Here is a 15,170-nt window from a genome sequence, read left to right on the forward strand (position 1 = left end):
TTTCAAAAGTAGATTGATGACTACATTATCTAAAGTTTATTGTAGAAAGGTTTTGGTTCCAATCTAACCAAACAGGGAAGCAAAAGGAAAGCTGAATTACAGAAATAAAGATTTAATTACCTCTTGAAATATTAACTACATTACCTCTTTTACATCTATTTCATTTTCATATTTGCATTTTTGTTCATTTTGTTCCATGTTCTTGTTCAACAACTCCTCATTTCTTTTCTCCAACACACTGATCCTGCGCTCACTATCTTCTCGCAGTGTAGCGAACATATTATTGAATTTGTCCTGAACATCAGTAACCACCTTTTCCTTCATTATAACTTTGTTTTGTGCATCTTCGAGCTGTTGATGTAACAGTGTAATTTCACTATGAGCTTGAGCTAGTCTCTCTTGTAAAGATACCTGACGAACTTCGTGTTTGCTTAACTGTTCTTTTTCCACTTTATTTGTTTGTTCTAGATCAGTTACATGCTCCTGAAATTGCTTCAGCTCTTTCTGAACACTTTCAAGCATACAGTTTTTTTCAGCAAGAGAAAGTTTAGCATGATGAAGTTTCTTGTCTAAATCATTAGCTTTTCCTTCCTCCTTAGTTAATTTCTCTGACATTTTCTTATTGATTGCACAAAGATTAGAAATTTTATTATTTCTTTTTTCATCTAAATGAACCCATTCATCACGTTCCTTTTGAAGAATTTGTTCAAATTCACAGTTGGCCTTCTGACTACATTCCAATTCTTGAATTGTTGCATTCAAATGTGAAAGAATAGATTCCTTCTCACTCTGTTGATCTTTTCTTTGTGCCTCAAGAAGTTCAAGTTTGGAAGTCAGCAATAAAACTTCACTTTTCATGGCATTCAGCTGACTATTATACTGTAAATTTGTTTGAGTTAGATTATTTTCACTACTTCTTAAATCCTTCTTTGTATCTTCAAGCTTTACTTTTAAAGTCTCAATCTGTTCCATATACTTTTCCTGTTCCTCTTGATTGCGCTCACGCAAATAATTCAATTCACGCTTGAGCACAGTAACCTCCTGCTGTAGTGTAAAATTGTGTTCCTTCAATGCTTCTTCATCATGGTGACTGTCGCATTGAGCAAGAGGCTTCAAAACAAAGATTTGTTCAATGAGAAAAATAAACAATAAACCAAGAGATAATACACATAGAAATAAGCACATTTTTATTACTAAGTATCAAAGAATTTTTGACCAATTTAGTCCATCCATAGATCTGCTCTATGATCTCAATTAGTATTCTTTTGCAAATGACCTCTAAAATGGTCCAACAATTAAAAGAGCATACCCACAGGTTTATTATTACTTTATAGGATCTGTATGTTCAAAGCCATGAATAACTTGGAGCTTAAGAGGTTTTGATATAAAAATGATAAATTATTCTAGATATTCTATAAATATAATAGTGGTTGAATTGAACCACAGAGAGACATAAGCAAAGCAACAGGCCCTTCTGCCCAGACAGTTTGCATTGACCTTAAATGCTCTTTTTTCTCTAATCCTACACTATTCCTTTCATATTCTCACCCCAAATTCTACCACTCACACATACAGGGGGCAATTTATAGTGAATGCTTAACCTTCTCCTCCAAAAGGGTTGGGTTTGGAGGCTTGCTTTCCTCAATGACTCGGAGAGCTACGTTGGTTGAAAGAAGAATAGCCCTTAACTTGGCAGTGGAGCTATTGGGGCACTGTCTTTTGACGGTGTTTCCGTAGCAAGCTTTTCTTGTTTTTACGAGGCCAAGTTGCTAGCTCGACACTCAGTCCGACTTGGATTCGAACTTGGGAACCTTCGCTCCGGAGTCCAGCGCTGGTATTATTGCGTCACCAAGCGGAGCATGTTGGTTGGTCAGGGCTTTATACTTTGACTCTTGGGAGGGTCACCAATTCCAAACAGGTCAAAGGGTCCACTGGTCCTCCTGGTTTGGGGGTATAGCCTAGGGCTAAGAACTCTGATTGGTAAAACAAAATTGTTACCGAACAACAATCAAGAATATTTCTACATCTGTAGGTATTCCTGAGCCTCCACCTGGAACTGCAGTAGTGAAAACCAAAAGGAAGCTACTGAAGAATGCCCTGTGTTCTCTCTCAGATGTGGATTCATGTTCATAAAAGTATATTACGCAATGTTCAGCAAAATATGTTACCTATTCTCAAGTTTGTGCTCACTGTTTACATACCTCTATTTCTTGTACAGCCGTATTATTTTTTTTAGCCATTGTTTGCTGATTGTGCAGATGCCTGTTCAGAATTTCTTCACATTTTGCTTTCTCCTGGTTTAATTGGATTTGTAACTCTTTGTTTTCTTCACTCAGCTAAAGATATTTAAGAGTAAAATTTTATTTTTCAAAATCTAGATTAACTTCACACTTACAAATATGTACAAGATCTAGTCATTCATTTTATTAACAGTCTTAGAACAAACCTTCATCCCTTGATGACTCTGCAATTACAGATACACACAAGGCTCAAGGTTGTCTTTCATCTGTAATGCCCAATTGAGTACTTCCAACTCACCAAAGTAAGTATAAGAACCACTGATGGGCCATTGGTATTCTCGCCACCTTATTCTTCATAAAAGTCCATTAATAGCAGAGATTAGGCACAGGCAAATAGGAAAATAAGAATAGCTTCATCATCCAAAATGGAGTGCTTTCTCTTGTTTTATTTTAAAACAAGAAAAGTGGGGTGATGCTAGTTCACAAAGGGCTCGACTTGTAGATTTTGGGACACATATTTAACTGGGAGGGTGTAACTTAGCTGATTCTCCTGACTTTTTAAATAAAGTACATTTTTAAATAAAGTAATTTAATTCATGTGAATTAAATTACCCTGGTGAGGTCCAGACTTATTCCACTTTCTTAAATGCAATTGAGAAACTAGAGCGCAGTTGCCTCCATGAATGATGAATATGTTTGAAGTACTCCCATTATGCTGGCAGTCATGCACTTCCAGGGTTTTGAGCCAGCAGTGGAGCATGTTGGATGGCGTATTTCCAAATCAGCATGATGTATAATTAGGAGGGAAACTTCAAGTTGGCCACATTTCCTATGTTCCTGCTGAAATGTCAACAGGTGGTTGAAATGCTGAGGTGTTGTCAAAAAGATTGTATAGGCTACAACCAGTCTGCCTGTGGAGAGAAAAGTTTAAATTGGTGGATAGAATTCCTTTGTTTTGGATGAGATCAAGTTTCACTTGTTGGCATTTCAAACATTATGATTAGAAATGCTGGAAATATTCTCAGCCAAAGCTGTGTATCTCAATTTCCTATTTCTAGTTTGCACTTGTGGCTTGTAAATAACGGAAAGCCTCGTGGAATCTGAAGATGTTTTATACTCTTGAATACCCAGCCTTTTGTATCTGTTATTCTCATAGACAATGAAGATTTTGTTTCCTGAATACTTTTGGGAGTTCTTATGAAATAGTACCAGTGAGAAGTTAACATAGGCATTATTGTTTCTTTTTTTAAACTGTCTCTTGCATCCTTCTATATTTACCGTAAACTGACTTAATATATTTGACAATTATGAACATACATAGTTATTATTAATTGTGTCAACCTTTTTCAGATCGGTGATCACTGTGTCCCTTTCTATCTCCAGGTTTCTTAACATTAGTTCAACCTTATGTTTTTCTTGGATTTCTTCACAATACTGGGATTCCTTTTCCTGAAGATGTTCACAGCTCTTTGCTAACAACATTTCTGCAGTTTTCCGTTTCTCTTCCTCTTGTTTCATCCTGAAACTTTATTTTGAGAAGAAATAAAATCTGATAAGGTATTTTTCATGCTGTGATGTGGAATAGTTATATACATTGTAACTCCTGAAAATACCATCACAAACTTTGTGCTTATCTTTAATATAAGTATCAGCAGATACATTTCAAATGTAAGCATAGATGTACAAATGTCAGAACTGAAAAACTGCAGAAATCAAGATGCGGAGCTGAAAGCCTTAGAGGCATGAGCATGTTACAAAATTTGAAAGTAAGAAAGAGATCTTTATCATCAGGCCTGGCAACAGGCATTCTTGTTGGAAACAAGTGAACTGAGGAACAGGAGACTACAAATAAACAAAAACTGCAAGAGGAATTTAACAGATCAAACAGCATCTGTGGAAGTAGGTGTCAATGTTTTAGATTGAAACCCTGCAACAAGACAGAGGGAGGAGGGGAAATAGCCAGTATAAAGACAAGAGGGGAGAGAGGGCTAATAGAACCGATTCAAGTTAAGATACATAAAAGCTTTAGATAAACACATGCTTTGCACGCAGAACACAGAAGCGTTGTAATAGCATATACTGAGGGTAACTAATGAATGAGGGCTTCAGCCAAAGATGAAAGGAGACACAAAATCTTACAATTGATGTAAATAGGTAGTATGATCTTGTAGAACATCCCAATTCAGAAACATAAAATTAAGGTAGCAAACGATCTTGCTTGCTTTCAAGAGGACGTCAAAAAAATGACAAGTAATATTTAGTCAAGGAATGGAGTTTATAGTGGGGACCAAAATCAATGTCAAACTTGCATACTGATTATTTTCATGCGTAATACCAACCCACCTATTTAGAGTACTGATGTATCTACATGATGTACTTAATGTATTGATGAATACTTTTGAAAAATAATTTCACATTTAACACAGATGCATCAAAAACACAAGATTATACTTAAAATTGAGTAAGTAAGAACTTACTTGTGGCATTTAAATTCAAAATCCTTCTCCACTATTTTACACTCTAGTGTCAATTTCATATCTCTAGCTTCCTTCAATATTCGATTCAGTTCTTTCCGCTCATTTGCTAGATATTTCGCTTTCTCTGCGAGCAAGGCATAACGCTTCCTTTCTCGTTTCAATCCTCTTTCATATTCTTGAACCATATTTTGGATTTTCAGTAAACTTACTGAGTCTGTTATGGGACAAACTCTGTATTAGAAAACTGAATCAATTTTGCTTATTAAAATGTATCATTAAAAGTTAGCAATATATTGCACACTGGTTTGGATAGTTTACAGAATTAAAATGTGATTTAGTTTCATTACATGAACAACATTTATGATTCAATATTTTTCTGCAGTCTTCCTTTTCCATACAATATTACTGAAATTGTAATATTATTTAAAAATTTAATTTAAAAGATATTTTCATACAGGCTTCTTGTAAAGCCCTTACGAATAGAGAGAAAAAATAAAGCAGAACTAACATCTACTAGCTTTATATACAATGGTAAAACAAACAGTACATACTGCCAGTTGAAAACAAGACAGAAAATAGAAGACACACACTGCTCTGATTTACTATCCTTACCTATCGTCTCCACATCAATTTGGAGTAATTGCGCCTTAATCTTGTACATGAGATCAGAAGATTCTGAATCGCTTTCACTGCTGTCAAACAACTGTGTGAGATTACTCAGGTCATCAGAAATATTCACTGCTTTCATGTGCTACAAACAGGAAAATCAAAATTAATTAAATTACTAGCCTAACAATAAAATTCCTGAACATATATGATAAAAGCATGAAAGATTTGAAACACCTATGAATAGAGAAACTGACTAAAACAATACATGTTCATAATCTTTCACAGGGACTGGAAAATATTAGAGATGCTAGCAAAAGAGGTATAGTAAAAGTTGAATAAAATTTACTTGTGTGGTATCTGAAGAGCAACGGACAATACAGTATAACTTGGGTCAATCCATTCAATGACATGAGAAAATACTTTCATAAGCTTTAGGCACTTCCTGATTTACAAGCATAGCACGATAATTCATCCACTATATGATTAAATGCTAAAAAGATTATGCTAATACAAGCCTAAATAAGTGGATGATGGGACAAATAAACCAACTATTATTTCTAACATTGTCATATTAATACCTCAATCTACCTGGAGATTGTTTACATCTAAAATTAATTCTGATGAAAAATATCACTTCGTTCACACTTAAGACCAAAGCTCATTAATCAATAAATAATTCTCTTCAACAAATAAACCAAGAAATGGAAAAAACTTAATGAAGGAATTAATATTTCAACATGGTCTTATTAACTACTATTACCCAATACAAGTTGTTAAACATGACAGCTTGGTTTTGGACATCACAGTCAATTGGTTAATTGTTTATAATGCACCCAAGTTCTTGCGCACTCATGTCAGTGAACAATAGACAATAGGTGCAGAAGTAGACCATTTGGCCCTTTGAGCCTGCACCGCCATTCTGAGATCATGGCTGATCATCTACTATCAATACCCAGTTCCTGTCTTGTTCCCATATTCCTTGATTCCCCTATCCATAAGATACCTATCTAGCTCCTTCTTGAAAGCATCCAGAGAATTGGCCTCCACTGCCTTCCGAGGCAGTGCATTCCAGACCACCACAACTCTCTGGCAGAAGAAGTTTTTCCTTAATTCTGTCCTAAATGACCTATCCCTTATTCTCAAACCATGCCCTCTGGTACTGGACTCGCCCAGCATCTGGAACATATTTCCTGCCTTTATCTTGTCCAATTCCTTAATAATCTTATATGTTGTAATCAGATCCCCTCTCAATCTCCTTAATTCCAGCGTGTACAAGCCCAGTCTCTCGAACCTCTCTGCGTAACACAGTCCAGGCATCCCAGGAATTAACCTCGTGAATCTACGCTGCACTTCCTCTACAGCCAGGATGTCCTTCCTTAACCCTGGTGACCAAAACTGTACACAATACTCCAGGTGTGGTCTCACCAGGGCCCTGTACAAATGCAAAAGTATTTCCTTGCTCTTGTACTCAATTCCCTTTGTAATAAAGGCCAACATTCCATTAGCCTTCTTCACTGCCTGCTGCACTTGCTCATTCACCTTCAGTGACTGATGAACAATGACTCCTAGATCTCTTTGTATTTCTCCCTTACCTAACTCTACAACATTCAGATAATAGTCTGCCTTCCTGTTCTTGCTCGCAAAGTGGATAACCTCACACTTATTCACATTAAACGTCACCTGCCAAGTATCTGCCCACTCAACCAGCCTATCCAAGTCTCCCTGAATTCTCCTAACATCCTCATCACATGTCACACTGCCACCCAGCTTAGTATCATCAGCAAACTTGCTGATGTTATTCTCAATGCCTTCATCTAAATTGTTGATGTAAATCATAAACAGCTGTGGTCCCAATACTGAGCCCTGTGGCACCCCACTAGTCACCACCTGCCATTCCAGGAAACACCCATTCACCACTACCCTTTGCTTTCTATCTGCCAACCAGTTTTCTATCCATGTCAATGTCTTCCCCCCAATGCCATGAGCTCTGATTTTACCCACCAATCTTCAATGTGGGACCTTATCAAATGCCTTCTGAAAATCGAGGTACACTACATCCACTGGATCTCCCTTGTCTAACTCCCAGGTTACATCCTCGAAAAACTCCAATAGATTAGTCAAGCATGATTTGCCCTTGGTAAATCCATGCTGGCTCGGCCCAATCCTATCACTGCTATCTAGATATGCCACTATTTCATCTTTAATAATGGACTCTAGCATCTTCCCCACCACTGATGTTAGGCTGACAGGACGATTGTTCTCTGTTTTCTCCCTCCCTCCTTTCTTAAAAAGTGGGATAACATTAGCCATTCTCCAATCCTCAGGATCTGATCCTGAATCTAAGGAACATTGGAAAATGATTACCAATGCATCCGCAATTTCCAGGGCCACCTCCTTTAGTACCCTAGGATACAGACCATCTGGACCTGGAGATTTGTCAGCCTTCAGTCCCATCAGTCTACTCATCACTGTTTCCTTCCTAATGTCAATCTGTTTCAGTTCCTCTGTTATCCTATGTCCTTGGCCCATCCATACATCTGGGAGATTGCTTGTGTCTTCCCTAGTGAAGACAGATCTAAAGTACTTTATTAAATCCATTTCTCTGTTTCCCATAACAATTTCACCCAATTCATTCTTCAAGGGCCCAACATTGTTCTTAACTATCTTCTTTCTCTTCACATGCCTAAAAAAGCTTTTGCTATCCTCCTTTATATTCCTGGCTAGCTTGCGTTCGTACCTCATTTTTTCCTCCCCGTATTGCCTTTTTAGTTAAGTTCTGTTGTTCCTTAAAAATTTCCCAATCATCTGTCCTCCCACTCACCTTAGCTCTGTCATATTTCCTTTTTTTTAATGCTATGCAATCTCTGACTTCCTTTGTCAACCACTGTGGCCCCTTTCCCCCCTTTGAATAATTCCTTTTCCGGGGGATGAACTGATTTTGCACCTTGTGCATTATTCCCAAGAATACCTGCCATTGCTGTTCCACTGTCTTTTCTGCTTTTTTGCCGTCCAGTTAACTTTGGCCAGCTCCTCCCCCATGGCTCCATAGTTTCCCCTGTTCAACTGCAACACTGACACCTCCAATCTGCCCTTATCCTTCTCAAATTGCAGATAAAAACTTATCATATTATGGTCACTACCTCCTAATGGTTCCTTTACTTCAAGATCGCTTATCAAATCCTGTTTATTACACAAGACTAAATTCAGAATAGTCTTGTCCCTGGTCGGCTCTCGTACAAGCTGTTCCAAGAATGCACCCCTTAGGCACTCTACAAACTCCCTATCCTGGGGTCCAGCACCAACCTGATTCTCCCAGTTCACCTGCATTTTGAAATCCCCCATAACTACTGCGACATTACCTTTGCCACATGCCAATGTTAACTCCCTATTCAACTTGCACCCAATATCCATGCTACTGTTTGGTGGCCTGTAGACAACACCCATTAGGGTCTTTTTGCCCTTACTGTTCCTCAGTTCTATCCACACAGACTCTACTTCTCCTGATCCTATGTCCCCCCCTTGCAAAGGACTGAATCTCATTCCTCACCAACAGGCCCACCCCACCCCCTCTGCCCACATTTCTGTCCCTACGATAGCACGTATACCCTTGTACGTTCATTTCCCAGGTCTGATCTCCCTGCAGCCATGTCTCCGTTATCCCAACAATATCATAGTTACCCATTCGCACCTGAGCTTCAAGCTCATCCGCTTTATTTCTGACACTTCATGCATTCAGATATAGAATTTTTAGCCCATTTCTCCTCTCTCTGTTTAAATCGCTGCCTATAGTGCTTAACCCCGCTCCCTGAACTCCCATCGGGCTATACGCCCCTTGAATTTTGTTGTCCTTCTTAAATTTACTTATTCTTTCTGCACATTTAACTGCATGTTCCGTCAGACCATCCCTCTGTACGCGTCCTCCTTATCACTTGTTCTGCCTCACCTTTCTCTACTACACACTTAATATTCCAGAACCATGTAGTCCCCACCTGTCCTTTATTCTTCATCTCGCTATCCTCTCTCGCATTCTGGATCCCTGCCCCCTGCAAATTTAGTTTAAACCCCCCCGAGAAGCACTAGCAAACTTTCCTGCAAGAATGTTAGTACCGCTCCAGTTCAGGTGTAAACCGTTCCGTCAGAAACATTTTAGTATAGAACAATGGTGCAGTCGGAACATTTTAGTATTGAACAATGGTGCCATCTGTCATGCAAAAATTTAAACCAAGACCTTAAATAATAGTTCAGATGGTCATAAAATATCCTAGGGCAATATTTGCAGAGAAGTATTCTGGCCCAAAGAAGTCTGGCACTCAAGAAATACAAACTCATGACTCTAATGTGGCCAACTTGGAGAGACTTGTGTCTTGAGAGTAGCAAGAGAAAGGTAGAAGACAAATGAACACCAACTCATACACATTGTTGAATTATTATTCTGTGGCACATTTGTGTCCCAACCAACTAAGTTCATCTGTACAGTTATATATAATTAATGTATTTAGAATTGTTAAATATGCAATTCTACTCATTCAAAAAAAGCTTCTAAGGTTTTTCTTGATCCTATCTCTAGGCCCTTTCCAATGTATAAGCCTCCAAGAATTCTATTTACTTCAGTGATCTCTTGTGCTCATCCTTATTTCCATTGCCCTATCATTGGCAAAACTTGAAGTCTTAAAATGTCAGTATAATTTTAAAAAATGCTGCAGCTCCAAGAATTATTAACTATTGAGATGACTTACATCGGCAAACAATTTAAAGAGGTTTTTAGTAGATAGCAGTCCAGCTCCAAGCTTTCCATACAGCAGCAATACTCGGCATACAGTAGATGAGATTGGTCAAAGGGCCAGTTCAATTTCTGCATTACTTTATGAATTGCTGGGATTTTCAGTTTCTTTTAATTTCTTTACACTAAGAAATGTCCAGGATTCAATTTTCAAATGATGCTGAAATTTTGAAGGGGGATTTTGAGAGACAAGGGACCCTAGAATTCTGGTGTCCTAGAACACCATAAAAATTTTAGAATTGTTTATTGTTGATTTTTTCCAAACTTCACCTAGAAAATAAAAATAGTAAATTTTGTCTAGCTGAGTACATTCAGATTGGAGGGCTGTGACTAGTGGTATCTCACAAGGATCTGTTCTGGGACCTCTACTTTTTGTGATTTTTATTAACGACCTGGATGTGGTGGTAGAAGGGTGGGTTGGCAAGTTTACAGATGAGACAAAGGTTGGTGGTGTTGTAGATAGCTTAGAGGATTGTCAAAGATTGCAGACAGACATTGATAGGATGCAGAAGTGGGCTGAGAAGTGGCAGATGGAGTTCAACCCGGAGAAGTGTGAAATGGTACACTTTGGAAGTACAAACTCCAAGGCAGAGTACAAATTAAATGGCAGGATACTTGGTAGTGTGGAGGAGCAGAGGAATCTTGGGGTACATGTCCACAGATCCCTGAAAGTTGCCTCACAGGTAGATAGGGTAGTTAAGAAAGCTTATGAGGTATTAGCTTTCGTAAGTCGGGGGATAGAGTTTAAGCGACGCGATGTAATGATGCAGCTCTATAAAACTTTAGTTAGGCCACACTTGGAGCACCATATCCAGTTCTGGTCGCCTCACTATAGGTAGGATGTGGAAGCATTGGAAAAGGATACAGAGGAGATTTACCAGGATGCTGCCTGGTTTAGAGAGTATGGACTATGATCAGGGATGAAGGGAGCTAGGGCTTTACTCTTTGGAGAGGAGGATGAGAGGAGACATGATAGAGGTGTACAAGATATTAAGAGGAATAGACAGAGTGGACAGCCAGCACCTCTTCCCCAGGGCACCACTGCTCAGTACAAGAGGACATGGCTTTAAGGTAAGGGGAAGGAAGTTCAATGGGGATATTAGAGGAAGGTTTTTCACTCAGAGAGTGGTTGGTGCGTGCAATGCACTGCCTGAGTCAGTGGTGGAGGCAGATACACTAGTGAAGTTTAAGAGACTACTAGACAGGTATATGGAGGAATTTAAGGCGGGTGTTTATATGGGAGGCAGCGTTTGAGGGTTCAGCACAACATTGTGGGCCGAAGGGCCTGTAATGTGCTGTATTATTCTACAAAGTTCGTATGTTTTATGAAGCTCAATCCAGAGTATCTTGCTTGACAGTGGTTTGGTGGGAAGAAGTGAGAAAGACATGAGACTACATAGAGTAGGATAAACTGCTGCAGGGTAAAAGGTAAAGGAGGGTTCCTTCCATTGCTGTCTTTGCGATCAAAAGGTATTCCTTTACTGGCACTCCCAGAGCAGAAATCCAAATCCTGTACATTATTATTCCTCAGTCCTTGAGCCATCTTGATTGTCTGTCAATCTGCGTGCTTATGCAACCTTTCACAGATATGGGTGTTGTATGTTTCAATTACAGTTCCACAAAATAGAAACATGTGTATAAAGCTACTTTAGTGCTTCGAGTAAAGGGACAACTGTGACAATCAGGGGGCCTCCAAAACAGTGTCTGAAAATACTTTTAAAAACTACACCAAATAGTTTTTCCACCAAAGCCTTTTGAGTTTTTGAACAAACTCTTTCTTCCCATAGATGAATTTTTATGAAAACAAAATATTAAATGTAAATGCAACTTCAGAAGGAGTGTGAGTATGAGATTCAATAGTCGGAAATGGACAGCACAGAAGCAGGCCTTTCAGTCCAAGACAATTACAATGCCAATCTATGCTAACCCATTCATGTACGTTAACCTTATTCATCAGCTCCCTTCCCATCTAACTAACTGTCCAAATGCCTATTAAGTGTCACTTTTTGTCACTTTTTCTGGTATTTTAACCATCATGCTCTATGTGAATAAACATGCCAATCTGAACTTCTTTAAATATCTTCCTTCTCATCTGTATTTCCTAATTTAGACTTTTTTTGCCCTGGAGGGGAAAAAACCTAACCTGTCCATGCTCTTCAATTTTATAAATGTCTGGAAGGTCACCCCTCAGTTTCTGACGTGCCAGTGAGAATAATCCCAACCCAACCCCTTTCTCTTGCCTTCCTTCTAGATAATCTAATAGCAAATCTCTTTTGCATATGCTCCAATGCTACTGGATCTTTCCTGTAATCTGGCAACCAAATACAGCATAACTAATGTTTTCTACAGCTGAAACACAACAACCCAACTCTAATAGTCAATGTCTTATGAAAGCATGGCTAATGTCTTCTTTACTTCCCTATTCATCTACCACCATTTTTAATAGATTACGTACACAACCAAGGTTCCTCTGCATATCACCGCTCCTAAAGTTGCTACAACTTCTTTCTATATGTTTTGTATACGTACTTGACACTCCAAATGTACCTCACATTTGTATGGATTAAATTTCAATTGCCACCACTTCACCTGACATCCAATTTATCTATGTTCCTGTACATCCTTTCACAACCTTTTTTGCTATTACTCCACCAATCTCAGTGTCATCAGCAAAATTACTGATGCATTCTCAACCAAACAGTCTTGAGATGTATGACAAATAATAGCCATAAGCACTCATCCCTGTGGTGACTTCCATTAAGAAAACACCTCTTGATCATTAACCTCTACCACCATTAACAAACAAATTTTTAATCTAGTTTGCCAAAATAATTTGGATCTCATGTACCCTAATCTTCTGGACCAGCCTACCATGTTGGACTTTGTCAAAAAACATGCAATCCCTACTTATTACCCTGCGAAAGCAATTTTCTTAATTATATCCTCAAAAACATTCCAGCAGATTTGTGAGATAGGATTCCCCCTCCACTAATTATTCACTACCTTTCCAAGAGAACATGAATCCAGTCTCCGAGAGTTTAGGCCAGTAATTTTGTTCTCTAATGTTGATGCAAAGTTTAGCAGGCTATACTTTTTCTGGCTCATCTTCACTGCTTTTTGAATAAGGGAATTATATTAGCTATCATCCAGTTTTAAGGTACCTCATCAATGGCCAGGATGGAAAAGAATCTCCATTATAGTCTCAACAATCTCATCCTTTGCTTCTTACATTACCCTTGGATAGATCCTAACAGGCCCTAGGGATCTGTCCTCCTTAATGTGTGGTATTATCTCTTAACATTCCCTTATACATGTACACTGATTTTCTGGAACATCCCATTTATCTATCCATCTCACACATCCTTTTCCCTGGTGGATACTGATGAAGAGTATTAACTCAGAATCCTGCTTACATCTCCTGATTCCCTTTCAACACTGAAGAGTGTTGCCCTTTCCCTTTCTTCTAATATATTTATAAAATGTTTTGGTTTGCTCCTTAATCTGCCCACCAAGGCCATCTTATACTCCCTTTTTGCTTTCCTAACTTCTTTCTTAAGTTACCTCATATACCTCCATCAACCTCAAAGGACTGACTCAATAGTGAACGTCTTTACGTATACTTACTTTTATTAAAAAGATCAAAACCTTCAATGTCCTTTGCTAACCAACGTTCCCTAATCCTATACCTTTGCTTCTTACTCTTATGCTGCCCTGAACTCTTACTACCTTATCTTTAAATGCTCCCATATATTGGATGTTGTTTGCAACATCACCTCCCTCCACCCCCACTTCATTAGTTGAAATCAGCCCCTACCCCAATGAGAAATACTATTTTCAGTTTGCTGGCTACAGTATAAATACATAAGAATTAGTTGTTTCACAAGCAATTAGAATTAAGTTTCCTCAACTTTAAAGTAAGTATAAACTTCAATTAAAAAAAAATTACCATTTCATTTGAAGAGGGTTTGCAAGCTCTGAAAAAGAAATTGAAACAGAAACAATAATGAATATTATGTTGGTAGTGATAGAAATCATTTTGCTAAATAATATTTCAAGCTAGTTTATCCCAAAATGAATCAGGAACATCCAGATGGTAGCACTCTTGCCTGAATCAAGAGATTATGAGTTTAAAAATTTCTTTCTAGAGACTTGAATGTGAAATCCCATATTTTAAAATTATTAAACTTTGGTTCCTCCATAGGATTTTCATTCAATTTAAAGAAAATGATCAAAATTAATTTATTTCAGAAATGCCAATCATGAGAAGCTTTATATATTTTCATTACTTGAAATGTGAAACTTCTTTACAAGTTTAACCTATGGCATTGAAATAATGTACAGCCAGATTAATAACTGTATAACTCAACTCTAGTTCTATCAAACAACAAATCATATAAATTACTATAATACATTAATACAATAGAAGACACCTGTATTAGAGAATGGCTCAAAAACAAAATGAAAATCTTGTTTAAATGATTAACTATATAACTAAGTACGTCAAGTATTTGATCAGAGAGAAAGAGTCCCAGAGAAGCACAGGAGACAAAGTTAGGCCACATTAAACAGAAATGATGAGTGCTCAAAAAGTCCAAATGGATCCAGCTAATGAATTAGAGCTAGAAGTGCAGGTGCTTAAGGGAGAGCATTGAATGGCAAACTTAAATCATTTTTATTTCATTTAATATAATGAAAGTTTAGTTATGGGCTTTAATCAATAATTATTTGTTCCAAGAATCAATTCAAAATGTTATTTGACTTATCAATAGATATCAAAAATGTGCTGAACATACGAGCTTATCAGTCTTAAATGTCTGTCTTTAATGTATATAACTATGATCGGAGCTTACAGCCAGCAGCAAGCCACTCACACTCATTGCTGATATACATACAACTGTTAACTGTTTTAGTGTTGACCCAATCTTAAATGACAAGTTTTTAAAAAATCCGTCCCAAATGAATTTAAACAAAAATGTTGATTGCTAGTATAGCTGTTACCCACACTTTTCTCCTCAGCGGATCAAATTTAAGATATGCTCCTTGTATTGAAGTATCTTCATGCTA

At 37.8% G+C, this 15,170-nt stretch overlaps 1 protein-coding gene across 2 annotated transcripts in view; it reads right to left on the reverse strand.

The window, feature by feature from the left end:
- Positions 1-15,170, reverse strand: part of si:ch211-272n13.3 (ankyrin repeat domain-containing protein 26) — a 128,271-nt gene that overhangs the window by 46,619 nt on the left and 66,482 nt on the right. For both annotated transcript variants that reach the window (XM_059978311.1, XM_059978312.1), the window contains 6 exons: positions 14,053-14,080; positions 5,330-5,468; positions 4,718-4,931; positions 3,582-3,765; positions 2,202-2,336; positions 145-1,110 (listed from right to left, as the gene is read on the reverse strand). In XM_059978311.1, the coding sequence (XP_059834294.1) occupies positions 145-1,110; positions 2,202-2,336; positions 3,582-3,765; positions 4,718-4,931; positions 5,330-5,468; positions 14,053-14,080 (1,666 nt within the window). The remainder of the gene's footprint in view (positions 1-144; positions 1,111-2,201; positions 2,337-3,581; positions 3,766-4,717; positions 4,932-5,329; positions 5,469-14,052; positions 14,081-15,170) is intronic.

Source organism: Hypanus sabinus, chromosome 8 (genome assembly GCF_030144855.1).
Source record: "Hypanus sabinus isolate sHypSab1 chromosome 8, sHypSab1.hap1, whole genome shotgun sequence".
Taxonomy (NCBI): Eukaryota; Metazoa; Chordata; class Chondrichthyes; order Myliobatiformes; family Dasyatidae; genus Hypanus; species Hypanus sabinus.